Genomic DNA, 25,974 nt, shown 5'->3' with positions numbered 1-25,974 from the left:
AATTTCATTGTATTGTGTTGAGTTATGGTATCACAGGGCACATGTTGGCACCGAAGGCCAAAAACCTCATGCAAGGTTACAACAAGTGTTGGACCAAGGGTTCTGAAGAGTAGAGATATGGATGAATGATGAGAAGTTGATGAGGTAGTTATCACAAGGGCACCAAGAAGGCTGACTATGGGACTTGTTTCGGCTTCTTTTATACATTTTCTCTTTAATGTTATGGATGGATGTAAATATTATAGTTAAAAATGAATACTATATGTTTGTGATTTATAGGGCTGTTCTTTAGGACCAAACTACAAACTTATGTGATATAATGAAGGATGATGTAGTAAATTTTTTTGTGTCATTAGAAAAAAAAAAAAAAAACAAATTGAATTATAATGTCTCATGAGTATAGCATGAAAAGTTCCCTTGGTAATGGATCTATAGTTTATTCCTGCTGAACATCTACTGTGTTGAGCACAAGATTGAGTCCCTGTCAGATGGCTCTTCTGCATCCTGGACTTGTTCTGAGAAACCATATTCCATATGACTAAATAATAATCTCCCATTCAAGATTAAATCAGATGCCCAACCCAGATTCTTTAGAAAGGTTGTCAAAACTCTCATCTGATAATATCAGTAGGTGGTTACAGAATTGGGAGGTTATTAACGTAGTCGAAGAAGGATTACTGGACTCAGGGGAGATGGCAATTTTTAAACATGAATCATGTAACTCATGGTACGGTCTCAAGATCTTTAAATCATTGATCATGGTCCTCATAAGATTGGGGATTCCTTGTTGACTATATCTTTCAAACTACATAAAATGATAAGAGATTTTACTCCAAAATAGAACATCACATCTAAAATGATAGAGTTGAGGAACTCAATAGAGATGAATTCTGTTTTAAGACCAAGAAGACCTGTTGCCCATACTCTTTTGGGGAATTCACAGGTGAGGAACAGATGCCAGAGGTGTTCACATAGTGAAGTAGGCTTCTTGACCGATGCTCCAACTACAAACGGAAAGGCACAGTAACCGGTCCTTGAATATGAATATAGTAACCATTAGTAATGGTTTCTGGCTCACCGAAGATAACATAACCAGAAAAATTTAGGCATAGTTAAACTTGTGAAAAATTGACTTATCTCGGGGCCATTATAAGATAAATTTCAGTGAATTAAATTTAATCCACATGGACAAAGGCAAACAAGGAAAGTGGCCCTCTTATCATCCACCATCATATCCTCCTCTGGAGTCATGGGTAAAAACTGCCCAAAAATGGATTGTCTCACCACAAAGAAAAATATCCTCTCCCTAGAGATGATGCAGTCCTATCTAATACTTTATTTCCCAGTGCAACCAAGTATCACAGAAACTGCAAGAAAGCTCCCAATTGATCTAGTGTGATGCTTCTGCCACTATCTGCATGAGAGATAAAAGAAGTATATCAGTAGTAAAGAGGATACCTTGCAATTATCAGTAGTAGGGGAGTTCCGCTGTCCTTAATTTGACACTACCAATTCAGGATTTTGACCAAGTCATGCAGTCTACAGTTATTTTCCGTCATGCCTTGCCACAAGGAAGACTAGGTGATTCCTTGGGATAGATGACCCCAACACACATTTCACGATAAAATTTCAGTCACAAACAAGTAGGGGAAGTGCAGTGAAACAAAGTTGTACAAAAATAAACAGAAGGCAAAAAAATTCCATAAAATGGTAGTTTTGCTTGTTTTGGGCTAAGATTTGGTCCAGTAAAATGGATATATATTCCTCTTAACACAAAGGCCACCACACATCTTTCCCTGTGCCACATGGCAGGGGAGCATGGTGTCTTAACTGTAATGCCAACTTACAGCTAATAACATCTAGTTCTATTATGTATATAAGATGAAAAAAAAATACGATCTATTAATCTTTACTGAAGCTTCCAACAACATCCCAAAATATTACCACAATGCAGCAGCCATTAATTAGCGGGATAAAATACGATTCTCAACAGGTTTCCATGCCCCCTTGGTACCAAGCCATGTCATTAATTTAATGGAAAAAGACACCCTCATTAAACTGTTATGTATGGTAAAAAGCTTGACAAACATGGAGTTTCCCAATGCCAACAGTACAGGTGTTAATATCTAAGAAATAACTATTACAGCTCATATCAAAAGTAAAAAGTGTAACCAATTACCTCATCCTTCTTGTCTTTCTTGCCTCCGGTAAAGAACTTGTAGCCTCCAAAGAAAAGTAAGCCCCAGCCAGATAGAGAAACAATCACAAACTGCACAGGATAGGATCCACCCATAACTAATTGATCATAACAGTTCTACATTTATTCCTTGGTAAATATAAGAGAACTTTGAACATAACATGTGTAATATCTCACAAGGAGGTAGAATTATCAAAACAAAGTTACTTAACTTAGTCCAGACTCCAGGAAAAGGGTATATTTAGATATACAGACCTCTGACTTATGGAATGCCTCAAGAAAACAGGTCATTAGAAACCTGAAACCCTAATGACATGTGGTTTTGGCAGCGTTCTCCTTTTGGGCCAAGGAGCAACTTCCTACGGAAGGCAACTCTAATTGCTACATTGTGGTATCTTTGGAAGGAGTGTAATGCAAGTTTTTTCTGGGTGTGTTTTCTTCAGAATTGAATGACAGAAAGAATTAAAGGCGAGGGCAATGGCCAACACCCCCGCCCCCTTTCATAGGTATGCCTTGTAACTTTTTGTTCACGGATAGGTACAAAGCAATCAATTTTATTTCAATACGTCTCATAAGAAAATTAATCCAATATGGGAACAAGGAGAACTTTGGCTCCATCCCCCATAAGGAGTAGTTTAATTGAATTTTGATAGTGACTCCTCATTGGGGAATCCAGGCCTGTGAGGAGTAGAGGGGCGATTAGATCATCCAGCAGTATTGTGTTGGGACCTTCTCAGGCCCAATAGGTTTTAAAAATTCTATTAGAGAAGAACTTTAATATTCGTTTGGGACGAATTTGCCATTAGAGCGGATTTCAACAGCATCATAGCAGAGGGTGATTCAACTGCTGTCATCTCTTAGCTATCATCCAAGGGTGATTCGATTACTATAATCTCTAGGCCATCAGCTACTACCATTTCTTGGCTATTGTCAAATAAAGGGAGGTAATGGAAATACACCCATGTAATTAGGCACATAAAGAATACTGCTTCTCCAGCAAACTACTCATTGCATTGGAAGTCCAGGTCAGGCAATGATTTTGCGGATTCTTGACCAAGGATGGGGTTAACAGAAGAGTTCAGGGAATTCCTATCCATTAGCTGATTTTATTTCTTTCTTCTTCCCCTTTGCATAAGATGTAAAGGGTGGATGATGACATAGCCAATTATGGTGTATATTCTTGTTTTACTATCTAATAAAATATCATCATTTATCGGAAAAGAGGTCCACAAAAAGGTAGAAAACTCAGTGACCTCCATCCATTTATAACTAAAAATTGGAACTTAATAATAGTTTCCCCTTATTCTCCACTCTATACGGCTTGCATCTTTTATAGTTAAAAAGCAATTCAATAAAAAGAATGATCAACTTGTCAGAGCAGCATGTATTCTATCTTGCTCTCGTTTTCCGTCTATGTATTTCAGCATATTCGAGATTAAACATTGACAGTACAGTAAACCAGACTAACCTTGTCTCATGAGTTCAGATTGCCTGCTTCAGATCCAAGGAATTAGGCAAGTCAAATCTGAGTTTTCCATGTTTTTCCGACTATCATCAATGTCAGGCTTAATATATAATTGGGTAGTAAAGTCAATGAAGGTATCGGTCAGAATAATAGAACCCATAGAATTAAAGGAAGAAAAAAAAATAGAAACTGATGAGGCCAAATTTTACTAATAATTGATTCATCAAGGAACCTTCAGTTAAAAGAAGGGGGGGGGGTTGTCCAAGTTGAACAAATAAATAGTCAACAACCATCTCTGAGAATAATCTTCCCTTCAAAGAGAAAAGGGAGGAAAAAGTATCTTTGATAGTGCAGGGGATGATGTAGGGAACCAGAAATCTGGCGGTGATGATGCCATTCAATCACAGACTTGGTTTCAAAATGGTAATTTTATATAATTGAATAAGCTTGAATATATCATGTGAAGTCAACGTTCCAAAATTTTTGTTCCATGAGTTTGGATTATTAAATGAACCGTAACAAACTCCAGAGATAGATGGACTTTAAAACCCTTTTACATTAAAAATATCATGATTCAACTTGAAACCTATTTCAGAGGGGGGGAAAATCCAAAGAGCACCTTACTACACAACCAAAATGCAGGTAAGAAATTATAATGCTACGAACAAGTGAGGTCTCAATTATGACATGCCCAGACAGGAAGAAATAATAAAAATAGAATCCAGACCAATAGCTTACCTACTTTCACAGCTAGCAATCAAAGCTCAAATTTGGAACTGGAATAAATAGTACAGAAGTATAGAACCACAAACATACAACTGAAAAAATAAAATAGTTTATTCTCAAACTCACAGCCTACTCATTAAAAAGAATTGCTCACCATCTTGAAGAAACTAAAAAATGACTTAATTATCAGTATAAGATGAAAAATCAGCCTCAACTACAAAAAAAAGAATACTCACATGCTCTTCCTTCCATTGTGATGGGCTCATAGGGTCTTGCCAACAATTCACCTTTGCGGGTCCATGATGGTCTGCGTTGCAGTGAATAAGCATGTTAATGACTCATTAAGGCTGGGAATATAGTTAAGGAAGTGCCAAGGATACCTCTTAATCAGATTCATAAAACTATCAGCATTTCCAGGACAGTTAGACCCCATATCCATGGAGATTATTTATTCACCAAAATAGCTAAAGAATATTTTACATAGTAGCACGGTACATAAAATCGGGCAGAAATAGAAGGGAAGAAATAACGAAAGGGCAGTAAACATTTTGATTACTTAAAAACCTTTAGTAAACTCCTTGTCGGAATACTGAAAAGAAATTAATGAAATCCACAAAACAAACCCCCACCCCCCAAGACAAATAACGAAGATTTTATCGAGAACAGAAGGGCAACAAAACAAGAACCGTACCAGCGTGTTAGAGAAGATAAATTTTGGCCAATGAGTCCGTTTACAATTAAAATTAAAATTTCAATTAAAGAGTATTAATTCGTTATTACTTCTCTTCTATACGTGAATTTCCACAAGGGCAAATGATTCAGACTCAGTCATCCAAATCGTTTCAGTAATCAATGACGTCCCAAAGGAAGTGGAGGTCAACCACCCCCCCGGCAAACCGATACAATAATAGCCGTCACCGTTGATCATCCAAATGGTTTTTATTCAGAAATAATTCCCATTGCGCAGAATGACAAATTAAAATTAAAAGATAAACATAAAACCGCAGAAAAGGTTTGACATTCCGAATCTATGTGAATGAGATCGACGTTCATATGATGAAGAAACAAAATATACAAGATTGCGATATGAATCTAAGAGAGTGGGTGAGGAAAGGGAATGAGATTTGTACCTCCACCACTTGCAAGACCGCGACGCTGGATTAACTTAGCAGCTTGAGATCCAGAAATCGCCGACGCCGGAGAGGAAATCCGAGCTAGAGATGCGGCTTGACGAGCCGCTGCTGCCCAGGCTGCCATCCTTCGAGGTTTTCTTTCAAAAGGCAAAATGTAAACCAGAGAGAGAGAGAGAGAAAACGAAACTTCGAAGTCTTCGACTGAGAACCGAGGAGGGTCCGAGAAATCCCTTTTTATTTTTTTTTCTATGGACGAAAATGACACCGAACAATTTCCAAATTACCCACCAATATATGAGAGAGAAAAGGTGTAGATGGGTATTTTGGGCTGCTTATTTCTGTTCTTGTATTGCTGGGCCAAGGCCCACGGTGCATGGTCATTATTAAACATAAAAGGCTATAGGATCCAGGCCCAAAGGATGTTAAGAATAAAGTCAACGTTTTGCTTTATTAAAAAAAAAAAAAAGGTAGTCAATCAACATTGTGTCTGTTCCAAAACCTCATATTTTATGTTAGAACAGTTAGAGTTTACATGATTTGATCAATTCTGAGATCCAAAATCTATTCATAGAAGTTTGGGACCCAGATCAAATAGGCCCATTGATGAAATACCTAAGCAGTTGGATCTTCATTCTCGAATTTCATGCCAAATAGTGGAACATGGTTACATGATTGTGTCCATGTGACGGAGGACTGCTAGAGCTGATCCTGATTCCAAGCGATCTAGTGATTTTAGGGCCTTCTTGCCAATTCATTATTTTTGCAGAATATGACTGTTTCTTTTCAATTCATTAGAATCGGATTTGAATCGGCGGCGGCGACTAATTCCAACTGCTTGAATCATCTTTAGATTGGTGACATGTAAATTTTTGTGGGAACAACTTGTTCTCACCTAAGTGGTGAATTAAAAAGTTGAACCTTACTTTTTTTTGCCATTTGTCTTATTCCCAGAAGTTAATGTATGCGTGAAAAATGGTTTTCAAAATGTTGAAATTCATTCGATGTTGTTTGTGAAATGACAAGATTTACCCTCATTGGAAAAAAAAAATGTAGGGAGAGGGTTCCTACACTGCCCGAGTGCAGTTTGGAGCGAGTAAGGGAACCCTTTTTGGAGTTCGACCAAAGGGGGAAGGGCATTTATGATTTACCACCCCCTCACATGAACAGTGATATGTGAGGTGGTTACAAAACTTTTTCAATAAAGCTTGGAGACAAGCTTTATTGGCATATCCTTTCTTTCAATGGGTTTCAGAACTAGAAGCTCTATCACCTGCTCATGAACTTGCTTGTCTCACAGTCACAGTTTTGTCTGCTATTATGCAAGATTGGAACAAATCATATCCTCCTGATTGTATCTCAAAGGTTCTACACCTGCCACAATAAAAATTCTTCTGAGTGGTAGTTTCCGAACACCCTAACTGAACAAAATGGGTATGCAAATGTGTGCTAGCACTTCCTCCATTGAATGAATTGCTTCACTTTGAATGTAATTAGGTATGTAACAAATGCCCTGTATGACCTTATTCATGATTTGTCAACCATGGAGAATGCTTGATCCATAATAACAGAGATACATCATAGATTCATTGGCATTATGAAGCTTTAGTACAACAGACTGAGCATTAAGTTGTATTAGAACCCAATATATTTTGTGATCCACATCTGTTTGATGGTAGAAACTCCCAAGCATTCGAAGTTCTTCAAAAAAAGAAAAGAAACCAAAGCATTCAGTACCAGAGTTTAGCAAGTCTTTCAGGATTATGACATGAATAAGGAGAATTAGAATGCTATTAACTTTGTCTATTCATATGGGTAAATCCATAATTGTAAATTTAATACAAGGAGAAAGGCTCGATAAGTGGATCACTTATAGAAGCTTCTCCAAACAGATCACATATTTGAGCCAACAACAAACAATTATAAGCCAACCAAAAAAAAAAGTGTTTTTGGGATGATTCTCTCCACCATCTTGATACGCTTAGCATACTGGCCAGCTCAATTTGGATTGTGTGGAGGTTTGATGTAGCCAATCTAAAATTCCACATGTACAATTTTAGGTCCCACTTAACGTCACAGTTCATTACTTCTTTTGACTCTTCCCCTCATATTTCCTGCCGGCCCAATGTACATTTTTATGTCAATTAGAAAAAAAGAAAATGGCTTTACTTTTGCCTTAGGCCAAAACTTATCAGGAACTATACTGAAATTTGACAAAGAGACAAGGGGCCTATTGGTGGTTTCTCCAAGACACCTACACTGCCAGATAGCAGATCTGGAGCCCTTGGAAGTATGGCCAGTCCCACTAACCCCCTCAACGTCAATAACAACAAAAAAACACAACAGTACTAATACAAGAAAGAATGCTGGAACTTTAACCGTTAGTCATCAATATAATTATAGTGAAAACTAACCAGTGCTCATATATTTTGGGTTTGTTTGTCAGAGAGATAAGCCAGCAAAAAGCAGCTCCAACTCTTCCTCCTGTGTTTTAGACCTCTGCCAAAATGAGGGAGAAAAAGGAAAATCAGATAATCTCACAACTTACATAAATAAAAGAGTGTTGAAGTGTTCAAACCCAAAGCTTTAGCTATTAGATTAAGAGGCCCAACTAGTATATGAAGTCATCCAAGGTTCCATGGTTAGTTGATAACTTGATATGAGATTGTTCCCAACACTCCCTTTCACATGTTGCCTCTTTTTTGGGTGAGGGTACACATGGCACATGTGGCATTCTTTTTGGGTGGACTTACATGGATGTATAATTAACGTAGTCAGCCTGGTGGCTCTAATACCATGTTGATAATATCCACCCCAAAAGCTTAAGCTATTAAGTGGAGAAGATCAACCGCTATATGAAACATCCAAGGTCCCATAGTTAATCAATGTGGGATTATTCCCAAGAATGAGCTAATTAAATAAAGAGCAGTTCATAGAATCCATCTGATCAAATATGAACGTCCCAATTTGCCAAGCTGATTGTGTGATTTTTGTTCTTTGGGTTGGCCCCACTCTCAAGATGAGGAGACCATAGTTGTCACGGCGTTTAGGCAACCCTAGGCATTGGAGGAGGGAAAAAAACACCAAGGCAACACCAACAAGGCGCCCAGGTAATGCCTTGACAACCATGGAGGAGACAAACCAAGCAGGGACAGGTTAGACTGTTGTGGCACAATTATCGTCACACTTGTAACAGAACAGACCCTAGGTCTGACCAGCAGTGAAGAACAAAGAAGAAGAAGAAGATGGAGAAGAGAAGAGAAGAGAAGAGAGAGACCGATTGAGAGAAAATAAACTCCCTCACGATTTCTGTGTGTGTTAATCGTGAGGGGGGGCAATCTTATTTATAACTTCAGCATTAATGAATTACAAGTAAACTGCCCAAAATACCCTTAAGACAATGGAATAAACTAGAAATATAAATAAGACTAAAACACCCCCAGAAACCCTATAAACTCTCTAATCAACAATTCTTAACACGCCCCCTCAAGCTGGAGCGTAGACATCACCAAGATCCAGCTTGGAACAACCACTCAAGAACTGAGGTCGAAACAAAGCCTTCGTAAACATATCTCCAAGCTGAAACTGGGAACGAACAAAGGGAGTAGTAATTAGCTTCTTCTGAACAGCATCTCGAACAAAATGACAGTCAACTTCAATGTGCTTGGTCCGTTCATGAAAAACAAGGTTGTTGGCAATATAAATGGCAGCTTGATTATCACAGTACATCTCCATGGGCTGATCACTAGAATAACCAAGCTCAAAAGCAAAAGAACGAACCCACATCAACTCTGCAGCTGTATGAGCCATAGCTCTGTACTCAGCCTCAACACTGGAACGAGCAACAGTGGTCTGTTTCTTGCTCTTCCAGGTAACCAAATTACCTCCAAAGAAAGTGCAATAACCTGTAGTCGATCTTCTATCGCCATCAGAACCAGCCCAATCAGCATCAGAGAACCCAATAATGCTGGTGTGAGCATGGTGACGGTAAACCAGCCCCTTACCTGGAGCACCCTTGAGGTAGCGTAAAATACGACAAGCAGCATCCCAATATACTTGCTTAGGTGTCTACATGAACTGACTAACAACACCCACAACAAAGGAGATATCAGGACGAGTAACAGTAAGGTAGATAAGTTTACTGACCAGGCGTCGATACTGACGTGGGTCACTAAATTCCTTATCACCAGAAGTACCAAACTTGACATGTGGATCCATAGGAGTATCAATAGGTTTGCAACTCAAAATTCCTGTCTCAACAAGTAAATCAAGAACATACTTCCTCTGGGATAGTCTAAGACCTCGAGAACTGCGAACAACCTCAATACCAAGAAAGTACCTGAGGCTACCCAAATCCTTGATCTGGAAGTTATCATGCAAATATGTCTTCACCTGTGCAATCCCAGAAGCGTCATTACCAGTAACAATAATGTCATCAACATAAACTGCTAAGATGACCACGTTAGACCCCTGATGTCTAACAAAGATAGAGTGATTAGAATAATACTGAGAGAACCCACAACCAGCCATAACACTGCTGAATTTATCAAACCACGCACGGGGAGACTATTTCAGTCCATAAATGGCCTTATGAAGGCGACACACCCGGACACTATCCTCCCCCTGAGCAACATAACCAGGAGGTTGCTCCATGTACACCTCCTCTTGGAGATCACCATATAAGAAGGCATTCTTCACATCCATCTGAAAGAGAGGCCAATCAAGATTTACAACCAAGGAAAGCAAAATGCGAACAGAATTCAACCTCGCAACAGGGGAGAAGGTCTCGAAGTAGTCAACCGCATAGGTCTGTGTAAACCCCTTGGCAACTAAACGGGCCTTGAGCCGCTCCACAGTGCCATCTGGATTGTACTTAACCGTGTACACCCAACGACACTTAATAAGATCCTTACCAGGCGGTAGGTCAACCAATGACCAAGTCTTACAAGAGACCAAGGCATCCATCTTCACATCCATAGCATGTTTCCACCCATGGTGGGATAAAACAATCTTATAAGAGTGGGGAACAAAAGTAGAATGTAAAGCAGCAACAAAAACACAATGATGATGTGGGAGATGAGAAACAGAAACATAATTGGCCAATGGGTAAAGGGGGGGTCTAAGTGCAAGTGCGAGTACCTTTCCTTTTTGCGATAGGGAGATCATCAATGTCTAAAACGGGATCCACAGGCAAGGAGTCAGCTGGTGGTAGTGGAGAGGCAGCCTCAATAGGTGGAGGTGGCAATGGCAGCGGCAGCGGCTGCTGTTGGGTACGACAGGTGTAGACCTTCACCTGCGTGGGATCAGGATTAGCAGCCAATGGGATAGGAGGAGGAATAGATTCAGCCACAATACGATTAACCCCACCAGTATCAAGAACAAGATCCACGCCAATGGAAGAATCAGCAAAATAAGGAGAGTTTTCGAAAAAGGTAACATCAGCGGAAACAAACTGTTGGCGAGAGATGGGATCAAAACTATAACCCTTTTGGGTACGAGAATAACCAAGAAACAAACACTTGATAGCCCTAGGAGATAGTTTATCAAGACTAGGGCGAAGCACATGAACAAAACATTGGCAACAAAGACATGAGGTGGGAGAGAGAAAACAGCTCGATCAGGAAAAACAATATTAAATGGAATTTGATTATTAAGAACAGAGGAAGGCATACGATTAATCAAGAAACAAGCGGTTAAAAGTGCATCAACCCAATACAGTTTAGGAACATTCATATGAAACATCAAGGACCTAGTAATGTCTAACAAATGGCGGTTTTTGCGCTCTGCCACACCATTTTGTTGAGGTGTGTAAAGCAACTAGTTTGATGAATGATGCCATTGTCAAAACAAAAAGAGGAAACCTCACGTTGAATCATCTCTAGGGCATTGTCAGTACACAAAATCTTTAAATGAACACCAAATTGAACACGAATTTCATTATAAAATTGTTTGAAAATAGAAACAAATTCAGATCTATCTTTCAAGAGGTACAACCATGTCATACGAGAATGATCATCAATAAAACTAACAAAATAATAAAAACCTAACCGACTCTTGATCCTACAAGGACCCCAAATATCAGAATGGACTAACTGAAACAAAGTACTCCTAGACTCTGGACTCAAAGGAAAAACAGTACGATGATGCTTGCCAAGCTCACAAGCTTCACACTTAATGCGGGAAATAGATTTGCAGCTAGGAACAAGAAGGCGCAGCTTGGATAAAGAAGGATGTCCTAGCCGATAGTGCCAATGTAAAGGAGAAATGTCAGAAGAAGTAGCAACTGCTGCCGTAGAAGTAGATGCCAAGTCAAAGTAATAGAGGCCACCCTTCTCATGTCCTCCATCAATCGTCGTCCTTGTTGCAAGAGCCTGAAAGACACAGTGAGAAGGATGAAAGGTTATAGAACAATTCAGAGTCTTAGTTAATTGACTAACAGAGAGAAGATTAAGAGGAAGCTTAGGTACATGAAGGAAATTAGACAAGGAAAGGTCAAAAGATAAGGGGATATCCCCATGACCAGTAACAGGTATAAAAGACCCATCGGCAATAGAAATCCGAGATGGGACAGCGGACTGTGTAAAAGTTGAAAATAAATTGGGCTTACCAGTCATGTGTGAAGAGGCACCGGAGTCAATGACCCACGGAGAAGATGAGGAGGCAAAACATGCAATAGATGTACCTAAGTGGGCAAGGACAGCTGTAGATGTAGAGGAGGATGCCTCAAGTTGCTGCACTCGTTGTAAGAGTTGAGAAACCAGGTCATTGGAGGAACTACCACCATCAATGGAAGACCCATGAGTAGTGTCAGGAGGCTGCACAGGATCAGCCGCTCCATCAGAGATTGCAGCGTTAGCAAATTACTCACGTGCCCATTGTGGTTTGCCATGTTTCAGCCAACATTTGTCAACTGTGTGGTTGGGACGACCACAATGAGAACACCATCGAGAGCCACCATCACCAGAGGAGGAACCAGCAAAATTGGAAACAGCCCCATGACTACCATGACCAACCCCACAACCACGACTAGATCCAGAACCACGACCTCGAGAAGAGGTACTACCACCACGACCACGTCCTCCAGTAGAGATAAAGAGGGCACAATTATCCTTGGAGACAAGAGCTGGATCAGACTTCACCACCGAAGGAGAAACAACTCTCTGGATCCGACAGTATGCTTCATTCATAGATGGAATCTTCTCCCCAGCCAATAATTGGCTTTTGAAGGATTGAAGATCAGGATCAAATCCAGAGAGAAACTTAGCAACCAAAAACTCAGATCGTTGGGATTTAATTACAGAGGCATCAGTGGAGATAGGCTGGTACACATTGAGGTCTTCCCACATTCCCTTCAGTGAACTGTAGTATTCGCCAAGAGACTTTCCTTCTTGCTTGAAGGAGAAAAATTTCTCATACATATCATAAATTCGAGACAGATTGGTATCTTGAGAATAGCTTTCCTTGAGTTCTTCCCAAACACCCTTGGCAGTTTTATGAAACATAACATTAGAGGCTATGGATGGTTCCATGCTATTCCAAAGCCAGCAAAGAAGTGTTGCATTCTCAGCCTTCCAATCATCATATTTGTCATCAGTAGGGGCTGGCGGTGTCATCATGAGATAAGACATCTTCCGGCGAGCAGTAACATAAACTTCAAAGGCTTGAGACCAAAGAAGGTAGTTGGAGGCACCATTCAGCTTGATTGTAGTAATCTGATTATTAAAGTTGTCCATGGGAGGCTTAGAATCAGCCATGAGGTCAAATAATATTGTCAGAGAATACCTGGGATAGATACAGAGCAGGGACAGCCAACAATAATGAAGACAAACCAAAGAGTCGATTTCAGTCCAAACCCAGATTAGGGTAAAAATCGACAACTGCAGAAAGGAGGCTGAACAGCCCAAAATACAATCAATTGTTGGTGTAGATAACCACTAAATAATGAGGAATAAAAGTCCCCAAACCAGCAGCCAATATGGAGAAGAAATCCCAGGAGAAAAAGGAACTCGATTCTCACAGGGTATTGAGAAATCAATCACTTCATGCAGCAGAAATCTCGAACAGCTCCAGGCACAAAAGGCACGATCATTCTTCAGCAAAACAGGGAACCCTAGTCCTTCATTAGGATATGACTAGGGTTCAGACAGGAATGTACAGCATCTGGTTGCGGCAGACCACGATAAGAAAGCAAGATGAAGGAGAAGCCTTCAAACCAGCAACAAGGGAAAGTCCTGTTGATCAGAATTAGTGCTCTGATACCATGTAACAGAACAGACCCTAGGTCTGACCAGCAGTGAAGAACAAAGAAGAAGAAGAAGAAGATGGAGAAGAGAAGAGAAGAGAGAGATCGATTGAGAGAAAATAAACTCCCTCACGATTTAACTTCAGCATTAATGAATTACAAGTAAACTGCCCAAAATACCCTTAAGACAATGGAATAAACTAGAAGTATAAATAAGACTAAAACACCCCCAGAAACCCTGTAAACTCTCTAATCGACAATTCTTAACAACACTCTCCCCGAAAGAGATGATGGTGGTGGAGAGCCCAATGAGAGAAGGGAAAAATGCCTGAGATGGAACTCAGAGTTGTAGGAAGAAAGAGAGTCACGCACTCACAGCTCTTGGCAGCAACCAACAAAACAATTTCATTCTCTATTCAAATCTGTCCTTTTCATTAGGTACATGCAAGTATAAAAGGGCGTACCCAATGCACGAGGCTCCTGCCACTGCAGGGTCTGGGAAGGGTCATTAATGTACGCAGCCTTACTCCCACTTCACGGAGAAGCTGTTTCCCGACTCGAACCTGCGACCACTAAGTCGCAATGGAGCAACCTTACCGTTGCACCGAGGCCCGCCGTTTGGGTACATGCAAGTCTATAAAGAGAAAAACAAAGATTCCTAACTAGACTCTAAAACTGAAAGTAACTTGCGATCAAACTCTATCTCCTACTCCTACGTATCCAATTCAAAGCAAAACATGATAAAAGACATAAAGACTAACAAAACTGCTACCAGCTCTTATTAGACCAAATACCCGGGTTGGGCCGGTTCTGTCTGGGTTTGGGTTTCCAAAGCCAGTCATGCTGGCCCAACCAGTCGAGTGCTACTGCATTAGACGGAAGAGACCAGTAATTTTCTAAGTCAGGGACTCAGGGTAGGAGGATGTGCAGAAAAAAGGTGGCTGCTGAGTTCCGCAAGTCCCTGAGAGATTGCCAAGATAGATTTACCACTTCTGAAACTCATCACTGCAAGGAGCAATTACAATGATCAATTCCCCTCGTACGCACTTAATAGATGGGTCAAGAACAGATTCATCCCGGGGTAAGGGACAAAAGAATCTGTCTCAGATGGTATTTTTATAGTCAGCTCCTACTTCAAGTGCTTGATCAGAGTTGGAGGGACCCTGTTACCCCTCTTGCTCTGGAGCTCCCATATCCCATCCAAAATCTCCTTTCCTTCTTTGAACTGCCGACAGGGATAAAATTTTGCTGATCATCTTATCTCATGGGTGCATTGCATTCCAATGCATTGCATTCCAAGGGTGTGAAATCCTCTCATACCCCACCCATCCAAAAAAAAAAAAAGAGAAAGGCGGAATTAGTTAAGCCATTTTTCGCTTCATTACTTTTTCACCACAAAAATCTGGTCTACTTTCTTACTATAGTTTCGAATGTCCTGGGTTACACCCGTAGCTTTGCTGCTCTAATTGAAGCACAGCCAATAAGAGCTTTCAGCAGAAGAGAGCACACCTCTTGGGGAATCTGCCACCCTTTATTATATGCTCAGTAGTATGGACTATGGAAGGAGAGAAATAAAAGAATCTTCAATTATAAATCTGTCAGTGTGTTCAAAGTGATTGTGTGTTTCAACTCTTCTAGGTGATTGTGACTTGGTAAGCAATTACAAGGATCAGTTACAAAAATTACTTCCTTTATAAATTTTACCTTTGTTACTAAAAAACACAAAAGAAAAACAATATACGGCCATATGCTCTATAATGAACTGATATTCAAGTAGACATCAACAAGGCATATATAACCAAAAGCTTCACAGTAATTACAGAATCACCATCCACTTTTTAACCATATCAGGTTTTTATCAGAAGTACGAAGCTTTCTAACCTGAATGGACATAAGTTGCAATACTTTGTTGAGAACTCGCTTACGATGTGTTGCATAGCTGCTGCTTACAGGAAGTTGGTTCACTCTCTTCATTTCTGCTTGAACTACCATCATCTTCTCATCATTCCCCATTTGCCTCCATCGAATTGTAGCCTGAGTAGCAACTCTACTGTCTTTAGCCTGATCAAGGGCACTAGTGCCCTCAAGATGATCCGATGGATCCAGTTTTCTAATAACCCTGCTAAATGATAGTAGAAAAAAGATCAACAATAATGAAATTATTTTTTCAAAATTCCCACCTAAAGGGTGGGGGGGAGGAAAAAGAGTGCAAGTTTTTTTAAGGAAAAGAAAGAGAGAAATAGTGATACATTGAAATGCAGGTTATCCGCAGAGTTGGATATCTTTGATTATCTTATTTGCAGAAAATGTAAGGGCTGAGATGGCAATACTCACCTTCTACATCCTGCTCGTGCTTCTCCATTACTGTATGGCCCTTCTTTTGGGAGCTCAATGACTTGTTCCACTGTCAGCTGCAGTTCTTCGCAACATGGGTGAGAGGAAAAGCAGGGACTGAAGGATCTAGCATGGACTTGGAAGATGGAGATACAGGCGCAAATGGACAGCAGGATCTTGAAGGAGGACATGACATTGGAGAGAAGAGCCAAAGGAGGCCCCTTGCCAGTGTATAAATAATCTAAATTTTTGGGACAGGTGAGCCAAAAGGAAGAGGGTCCTTAAAGTTTCATCTTAGAGAAATTAAGTTATCAATCATCAATTCTCTGAGTCAAGCGATGATAAAGGGGGAAAATTCCTGATGTTCCCCATCTCAATAAAAGGGAGTATCTGTATCCAGAAGTATTCATAAGAAATTCATAGATAGGTGGCCAAGCCGTAAGAAAGAAGAGTCGGATTGTTGGAAATTTAAAGAGTCATGAACCACAATGCTGAAAACTTCATTGATTGGCAAAGACAATCTCTCACATTTAAGACTACACACAATGTAGGAGACAAGTCGGATTACGTCCAAAGGTACCATGTGCCAATGGCCAGTGTATCAAAATTTCAAACAAATAAGATTGGAATTTTTTTTTGTGAAGTGCAAAGGAGTTCTTTCTTGCATATGGTGGTGAAGGTCCATTAATGTGAACTGGGGGATATTCACTACCGTAGCAGGCTAGCATTTTCAGTTTAGGATCCATTCAGTTGCTGCACTGCTGGGCAGTCTGTTTTTGGGCTTCTTGCTATGTTATCTCTTTTACTGCTAATGTTATATATATTTGCTGGCTGTGTTCTCAATAAAATTGTGAGGTCAAACTAATGGGATATGATTTTGTAATTGACTACAAGACTGGAAAAGAGAGAATGTTGCAGCTGATGCATTATCTAGAAGAGAAGAACAGGGAGAAAATTTTGCATTTTTCAGTCTAGTCCTATGTTGGTTTGATTTTATCCGAGAAGAGATGAAGAATAATTTAAAGTTCCAAGAAATAATGGAACGTATACAACAAGGGGAGGCTGTGGGTCCACGGAGCTACAAAGAAAGAATTCTGTTTTTCAAAAACTGAATTTACTTGTTGGAAGAATCTCTTCTGGATCCTATGATTTTGGAGGAAATGCACTCAAGTACACATGAAGGTCATCATAAGACTCTCCAACGGATACAGTCAGTTTTCTATTGGAGTGGAATGAGGAGGAGGTATTAGGGAGCACATCAAGCAATGCGACACTTGCCAACATCATAAATGGAAGAATAACTCACCAGCAGGCCTACTCCATCCTATTCCAATTTCTACCAGGTATGGACAGATCTCCATGGATTTTACAGATGGACTCCCAATTTTACTCCATCCACTTCCAATTTCTACCAGGTATGGACAGATCTATCCATGGATTTTACAGATGGGACTCCTAATTTCCAGAGGTAAATCTACAATTTTCGTAGTAGTAATCGCTTTTTAAAGTTTGCATATTTCATTCCCATTTCTCATCCCTACTCATCAACATCAGTGGCGCATGTCTTCTTTGATAACATTTTCAAATTGTATGGGATGCCCAAGACTATTGTTTGTGATAGAGATCCAATATTCACTAGTATTTTGGAAGGAATTGTTCCATTTGCAAGGTACAAATTTCAATTTTTCCTCAACACATCATCCTCAAAGTGACGGCCAAACGGAAGTGGCAAACCAAACGGGTGAGATGTATTTGAGGTCCTTCACTAGCAACAAACCAAAGGACTAGGTTTGTTGGGTCTCTTGGGAAAAATACTGTTAAAACGCTAGCATGCACTCTGCAACAAAAAAGCTGTCATATGAGATAATCTATGGTCGCACCCCACCCACATTGTTGTCGTCCATCCTCGACACAACTCAAGTAGAATCTGTGGATAAGGAGCTCTAGGAGCGTGATCAAGTTCTCAAGCAATTACGGGAACAGTTGCAAACAGCTCAAAATCAGGTGAAAAAGACGTATGACAATGGCACACGGACAAGAGTTTCAACGTAGAAAATTTTGAGTACTTATGTTACCAACCATACTGGCAGGTTTCCTTGGCACTTTGAAATAATCTCAAGTTGTCACCATGATACTATGGGCTGTTCGAAGTAATTCAGAAGGTGGGTCTTGTAGCATACAAGCTCCAGTTATCTAGTGGGTTGAAAATACATCCTGTTTTCCATGTCTCATTCCTTAAGAAGAAGATTGAGGCAAATGTTCAAGTGCAAGGTGAGCTGCCCAATGTCCAAAGTGAGGAAGATGTCCTTACAGTTCAGCCGCGGGCTATTTTGGATCGTCGAATTTGAAAGTAACGAGAAAAGGTTCCGGTGTATTGGATGGGATTAGAACCTGATGATGCAACTTGGGAGGAGCGAAAATGAGGTTTCTGACCCTTGTGGACAAGGGTGAGTTTAAGGGGGAGGGAATGTTATGTTCTTGTAAAGCCATGTATATCATATGTAATGAGGTGGCAGTACCTTAGTAAGTCCAGAGAAGCTGTTTAAGAGCTTTATGAAAAGCAACAATAGGACTAAGAATAGAAGATAAGATAGAAATTAGAAATCACCATTATAGGCCACGGTTGACAGTATATGGTTGCTGGAATTTCTGCAGAACAATTTAGAAAAAGAAAGAAAGAAGATGAAGTAGAAGAAGGGAAGAAGGAAAAAGGGGATCTGACCAATAGGCTTCACCACCTACGACCTGCAGGAAAGGCTTCACCACCAGCCCCAAACCAAGGATTCACCACCTTGGGTTGCCAATTGCTTCACCACAAGGGTTGTGACTGATTCACCATAGTGCACACACTCACATAGAGTTAGTTTTCCGAAACATTGAATATATAGGCTAGTGTGCCCTTGGCTCTTTATTTATAATAACCAATGAACAAGATTACAAGAATAGAAATGTCCTTGCTACTTGGCTGCCAAGCAAACACTAAAAAAGAATTCTTCTAGGAAGGATTCTTAGCTATTACAAGGCTGAGAAAAGAGAGCTTAGGAGTATGACACAGGAGAATTTTGTATCTATTCTTACCTATTTCTCTCACCTAGGAATTTGACGCAAGAGAATATCCATCTTGTGTCTATTCTTACCTATTTCAATAATTTACCTTGTGTCTATTCCTACCTATTTCGACAGGTTGGATAAGAACAAACTAAGAAAATAGTTCTTTCGACGGAACCAACCTCCAAATGCTCAAAGCTTGTATCCGTAAGATCCTCTTCCCTCCACTCGTTACAACCTTCATATATAGACTCAATACGTGCAATAACAAACTCTTAAAGACTCTCCCCTACTTCTTGCAACTTAGGATTATTCACACGTTAAAAAGAATTGTTCAAAACTACCGTTGAAGACTCCTTCAAACCACTTCCTACAACTTAGGAAGATAATCAACTCCATAACCCAACGTATGAGAACAACCCTGATCCACTAGCAACTAGGGTTATTCACCCATTAAAGCTCATTCAACCCACATAAAGCTCTTAAACAACTTCCTTAGACCTACTAAGACACTACAACCTCAATACATATTTACATGTGATATACATGGCTTTACAAGAACATAGCAGTCATTCATATACAATCCAGAAATTACGAAATGAGGCTTTGGAGAAGAAACCTGATGAGTAGTGTCGGTACGATGTCTTGATTCCATTGCACAGTTTTGTGGGCTGATTCTGAAGGGTCGTTAAGAGGCTATAGGGCCTGAGGCCTTGCCAACCTTGCATGTTATCTTCATTACTGGGGGCCTCAACAAACTGGCAGTCCATGGCGGGAGTTCGGGGGCAGCAGCCTTCGAGGAAACGTTTTTAGGGCTACACGGATATCTCAATAATGTGTGCCTACATAGGTTTCACTATAAATTTGTAATGATGGTTCATCCTCTGTAATCTGAAAGAGGCGTGAGGACGAGTGGCTGTAACCCTATTATCCATTGATACTTTGATAGTGAAACAGATCTCATGCCATACACGTAGGCAATCTTGCCGAACCACTTAAATCCTTGCATTGTGTGATTGTTTGTTTACAGTTTCCATTTGTTTTCTGCATTGTTATAGGTTTCAGTTTCTATACTTCAAGGTTGAGGGTGACCACAGGAAAGGGACCACCAGAATATGAACAATTACAATTTGGGCGCAAATTAAATCGCCCAATTTTCAAGTAAATTTCCAAAAGGTAAGCTCCATAGTAGCAATTCGGTTGGGAGTTTGGACTTGGGTATGTGTATACACATAAACGCTTTGCTCCTATTTTCTGCAATTCTATGTTATTAAAACTATATTACCTGAATACATCTCAGGTTCCCCAGGGGTAAGCAATGCCTTCTACTCACGAAGGGGAAGGAGGGTTAAAAACTGAGCGAAATGGGTTATACTCATACACCCACTACAATAGCAAAGGTAAGTACAAGTAGTAGAGCTGTTTGGGGTTGAAGAGATAGTTAACCCTTCAGCCTGCGCGGTTTTCTGCATCCAACACAATTCGTTATTTTCTTGGCCGAGACTAGGAGGAGTATGGTGGATAGCTCTTAAACATATCAGTAATCCACCCAACCATTAGAAACTATCTTTTTCTTTTACAGTTCCAAAAAGCGAGAATTCACAATAACTATAAGTAATTGAAAAAACAAGAGAAGACGAGGAGTGACAGATAATCAGTTTGAAGAATAAACTCAGAAAACCTAACGAACCGTACAAAGAAAAGAGGAGGAACTTACGGTTTTGCTTGCTGGAAATCTTTCTGGGTCTAAAAGTGCTAAACCCGCGTTGTCTATTCCCGCAACGTAAATTCGAAACAAGGCCTTAAGTATGGAGTAATTTTCTCCTCTTTTTTGGATGATTTTATGTTTTAGATTTTCAGTTTCAAACCCAAACGATTTTGGGAAGATGAGGACAATTTCGTCATATCACTCTTTAATTTTAGTAGGTTTTATCATATGGGCATTTTGGTCGTTAGATTCTATAAAACTAACGTTTAACGTCTTAGACTACCGAACTGGACTAAAGTGTTACAAAATTTGGAAAATAGAAAATATTTAGAATTAATGAAAGTTCAAGGATGCATTTGTATGTTTGAGTAATTTGAAGGAGACATTTGAAGAAAAACCCTTTTTTGTTTTTGTTTTTGTTTTTGGTGACGAAATCTAATGAAGAATAGCTAAAATTTGGGATCTGCCTAGAGATTCTAACTTGAATAATTGAATTCTGACGTTCCAGTTCCAATTCCAAATTTGTTTACATTGTTTGGGAGTTCTCTCTCACTTAATCATCCCAAATATGTTCTAAAGAGTTTTCAAATTATTCCAAAAAACACTAAAGGTAGGACACCATTTTAAGCTGCTCAGAATTAAGTGTGACATTCTTCAACCAAAAAAAAAGCATTAAATACGGCATTTGTATTATGTATAGTAGCTATGGTGAGGAAAAACATGCATAACTTAAGCCATGTATCCAGTATAACATCGAATAAAATTGACTAGAGAACAAAAATTCAAGTAGCTGATCCCATTTAGCTGGGATAAATAAGGTTGAATTATTGTTATTGAAATGGAAATATATACATATAATGTTTCCCCCTTCCTCCCAAAAAAAAAATTTAATAAATAAATAAAATAAAAAAAAGCAGCTTGGGGACCACCCCTGCTTGTGTCTGGTTGAGAGGGAGTTAGCGAGGAGCCAGACTCGGAGAGCAGATCTCCTCATAGCTCGAAGTGGTGGATCATGAAGGAATATATTCCTTCATGGAGGCATGTAATACCATTTCCCTAGCTTCATTGGAAACTGAGGATGTTAACCATAAAACTTAAACTGGTTAATGACTTTTCCTTAATGGTTTGGGTTAAGTATGACCCATTTTGAATCAAGAGTGAAATATGATAAAAATGACAGATTTCTTAGTCGAAAGGTTTGAATATTCTGAATAAGAAGAAAACAAATACAGCTCTATCTTCAGCAAATGATTACAAAAATGTATATAACCAGTAGAGAGGTAAAGGAGAAGCTGTCAGTCAAGTTGAATAAGTGCAATTGAAGAATGCAGTAAGCTTCAATTTCCTGAGAGGGTTCTCTGCCATCAATGGTGTATCCTACAACAAAAAAAAAAAAACTCTTGAATATCATCATCTACTGCACAACAATATCTAATTCCTGTATTTGATAGGTCCCGACAATATTTGATCCCAATGAATGTTAGTGTGTGAGGTTCTGTAGTCACCGCTTTTTTTGCAACAGTATACTCTCCAGTAAGGCATCAGTACTACAAGTTTTACTGCTAGAGCTTGAGCAGGGAAACCAAGTCATGAGAATTACTTGAGCTAGAAAGGCTCTCCGATTCTTGAGAAACAGATAATACAGTGGAGAATGTGAGATCCTCTACTCTTGGCATACCGTGTATAGTTGGCATTTCTATTCTGGAGTCCAAGTTTTTGACTTGGTAATAAAAATCTCTGTTAAAGACATAAATTAACTCCCAGAATGGTGGTGGCCATTTGATGAATGCGGCTCTCCATCACCAGTCACGTTATGACTGGCCAGATGACTTTCTGAAACTACAGCATCTACAGATGTGACTGAAAGATCCTCTTCATCACCATCACAATCAGAACCAATGAAGATCTCCTTTGAAGGAACTGGCAATGATCCTTCAACTGTTTGGCCAGAAGAAAATTTTCTTTCAGGTCTGTCTTCACATGACATCGGCAGATCATTGGAGGATTGGCATTGGCCTTCAACTCCTCCATTCTTCCAAGTCTCTGAAGATGTATCAACTGACTTTCTTTCATTGGCCGCACTAGCCTCTACCATATCATCCCCATCAAGAGGAGGTAATGATATTGTGGATCTTTTGTTATCTGGAAGAGGGTCACTCTTAGAAGCAACGTTGTTTGCATCATCAGCTACCAGTGGAGGATTAGGTCCAGTTTCTATCTCATTAACACCTTGACCGGAATCTACACTGCCATCTCTTAACAAGTCATCTTTGGTTGGGAAGACTTCATGAATTTCTTGAACAGATGAAGGAAATGATTCCTCATCCATGTCAAAAAGGCTTCCAGAAATTAATGCAGAAGCAAAATAATGTGATTGGATGTCTGAATCTTGAACAGAGATGGAGTTTCCTGAAGTAGTAGGTGGAACTGCATCCATAATCCCAATAGTCTTTTCAGAAGTAGCAATGTCAACAGTATCCAATGCCATGGATGCTGCAGAATCCTGCTGAAAGATGCACATAATAATCCCAAAGTAAGCAAAATAAGATCAAACAACGACATCTGATGTTAACCCAGAAACAACTACTACATTTACTGAATGATAAAATATTCCCCGATTTTGACTACCCAAACCGTACTCACCCCCAACAGAAGTAACGAACTTCATATGATCCACAAATCAGGTTAGAATGTAGGGCTAATACAATGTTAATTTGTTAATATGTTCACGTGAATCAATAAGATGAATGCAAGAAATAACAAACCAAAATGTAGGTCTTAATATTGACCCCTAGTAGAGTCCAATGAAGTGAAAAAATCATTGCTCTCGAAGGACTTGTGCCTCGAACATCAGGCAAGGTCTTCAGCCCTTGGGGGCTAGTGAATACAACTGACCATCTTTTAGTCATATTTTGTATAATTTCCAGGTCGTTCATATTATAGGAATGCACAGCCTCTATCTTTGCAAGAACTATGAATCGCAATATCCATGTTAAACATAATCATTGCCTTCACATTTTCTAGGAGTCAACAAGAAGTTGCAGATTGTCTCCAAAGATTTAAGCAAGCTTACCAGCTCTGCACGAATTTGTTCAGTGTTGCTGATATATCCGTCGACAGCACTAGACAGTGATGAACTCTCCTTATCATCTGCATTTATAAAAAATAAAAAAAAAAGAAAACAAAAAAAAACAACACAGCCTAAATTAGAGAGAAAAATTTCCAGAGTACCAAGTATAATTCTACTAGAAGATTGCAAATCCAAGAGAGAACAGAACAAAAAGCATCAATGGGTTTCCATTTGCAGGACCAAAAGATGTAAAGAGAGCCAAGAGACAAACATACAGCAAAGAAACCAAGATTTAAATCATACAGAATTTGTACGGGCTGAGAAGTGCTGCCTCAAGCATTGCTTTAAAGTCTAAAGCAGCAGACACCAGTGGTTCATTTCCCTCCTGTAAAAAAGCTAGTGAAATCAGAAAACTGAAAGAGTAACCTGAATCTAGAAGCTGGTTCACAAGTACGCAGTTCCAAAATAATATTTCATGTTGAATTGTTGATGGAACAAGTTTGGTGTAAGGGGTATAATATAACAAAAGTTCCATTGGACTAGCTTTCATGTATCTAATCATCAAGATGTATAAAAGGCACAAATGTTTAGGCTAAAATGTTAGCAGAACCGTGAGTTAAAAAGAGAGAATGAGATAATAGAATGGCTTGATTTCATTGATAGGTAAGCCCCTCTATTTATAATAGAGGAAAATATTACAAAGGGACATAAATAGACAAAGATACCCCTAACTAGCTGACTCAATAAGAGCAGCAATCTAATCCTAATAACTTAACAACTAAGCAAGCCCAAAAGGACCAAAATACCCCAACAGTATTCTGGATTACATATTCCAACACTCCCCCTCAAACTGGATTATACATATAAGTAAAAAGAAGCTCCAGCTTGAACTAATAAGAAAAAAAACTTCAACATTCTTATACTCCCCCTCAAGTTGGCTCACATAAGGCACTAACGCGCTACTTGAATAAAATGGGAAGAAACAGAGTTGCAATAGAGTCCAGCTTGATAGATGAATGAAGCTCCCAAATAAACCTTCAAGACCTTGAAATAATTGATCTTCAAAAAACTGGGTAGACTTGATCAACAAAGCTTTCACCAATCTTCAATAGTGGTCCAGTGATGAATCTCAGATTGTCATAGTGACATAAAATCTTGAAGTGAAAAACTAGACAACAAGTAGCGGAATAAACTAAATCATGCAGCGGAAACAACTGAATGAACCCAACTGTAAATCCTCAAATAGGCAGGCAACAGCCAAATATCTTCAATACGCTTCAAAACTTCAATCTCCCCCTTACGGCAAACTCAACATAATAACGAAAGATACCCAATGGCAATGGTGGAGAAAACTGATCTTCTATGTTTTTCACCACAATGTTCCTGCAAGTTCTGCCTTCTACAATGTCTGCAAGTGTTTTGTACATAATCCTCCCCTCACGTGTAGTAGTACACGTGGACAAATAATGGAGATGATGTAAGAGATAGTGCAAAAGTATAAACTTCCAGAATTCTCCAAAGGTGCTATGGGTATGGAAAAAGGAAGGAATGGCATGTTAGAGTACAGCATAAACTTCCAAAGTGGTTATGGCTAAATGAAAAATGTGTGGTATGGGAGATTGGTAAGTAAAAAGGCAGTGGGATAAAGAATCATGGAGAAAAAACACATAAATTTTCAATACACCTGCAGGGGAGAAACACCAAACTCCAATATTCAGATCTGATATAAAGAAGAAGACAGATCTGATTTGAAGCAAGGAAATGCTCCAATCTTCAAGGCTTGATCAATCTTCAAACAAGGAAGAACCAATGTGCAAAACTCCAATCTATAAACTCTCATATGCTGAATAGAACTAATGAAGATATCTGGGCAGAATTGATGTAATAAATGGCTCAAAAACTTGGATCAAATATGAATTAGAGAACAATAATGCTTGGAGCAATCTCCCAAAGTATGCTGAATATAAACTTGTAGAAAAACTCACACAACTGAACAGATTCGTAGTCGCAACCAATAACAATGGAACAACTGTTGTAATCCCAAATAGAAACTG

The 25,974-nt window shown here is 39.4% G+C and overlaps 2 protein-coding genes and 1 long non-coding RNA gene across 3 annotated transcripts; all 3 read right to left on the bottom strand.

Annotated features, from left to right (window-relative positions):
• Nucleotides 1-1,227: 1,227 nt before the first annotated feature.
• Nucleotides 1,228-5,724, bottom strand: LOC122640246. Its single transcript, XM_043833394.1, has 4 exons — nt 5,519-5,724; nt 4,625-4,695; nt 2,180-2,269; nt 1,228-1,414 (listed from the first exon to the last, which is right to left on the bottom strand). Exons 1-4 carry the CDS (start codon nt 5,643-5,645, stop codon nt 1,391-1,393), a joined length of 312 nt encoding a protein of 103 aa, XP_043689329.1. The 5' UTR covers nt 5,646-5,724; the 3' UTR covers nt 1,228-1,390.
• Nucleotides 5,725-7,904: 2,180 nt separating this feature from the next.
• On the bottom strand, nt 7,905-16,285 carry LOC122638631. Its single transcript, XM_043831489.1, has 3 exons — nt 16,095-16,285; nt 15,642-15,879; nt 7,905-8,017 (listed from the first exon to the last, which is right to left on the bottom strand). Exons 1-3 carry the CDS (start codon nt 16,283-16,285, stop codon nt 7,961-7,963), a joined length of 486 nt encoding a protein of 161 aa, XP_043687424.1. The 3' UTR covers nt 7,905-7,960.
• Nucleotides 16,286-21,974: 5,689 nt separating this feature from the next.
• LOC122639284 lies at nt 21,975-22,926 on the bottom strand. Its single transcript, XR_006329492.1, has 2 exons — nt 22,356-22,926; nt 21,975-22,227 (listed from the first exon to the last, which is right to left on the bottom strand). It is a non-coding gene; the product is annotated as an uncharacterized LOC122639284 (long non-coding RNA).
• Nucleotides 22,927-25,974: the final 3,048 nt, after the last annotated feature.

This window comes from Telopea speciosissima, chromosome 9 (genome assembly GCF_018873765.1).
Source record: "Telopea speciosissima isolate NSW1024214 ecotype Mountain lineage chromosome 9, Tspe_v1, whole genome shotgun sequence".
In the NCBI taxonomy this organism is placed as follows: domain Eukaryota; kingdom Viridiplantae; phylum Streptophyta; class Magnoliopsida; order Proteales; family Proteaceae; genus Telopea; species Telopea speciosissima.
This window is presented reverse-complemented; position numbering and strand designations above follow the sequence as displayed.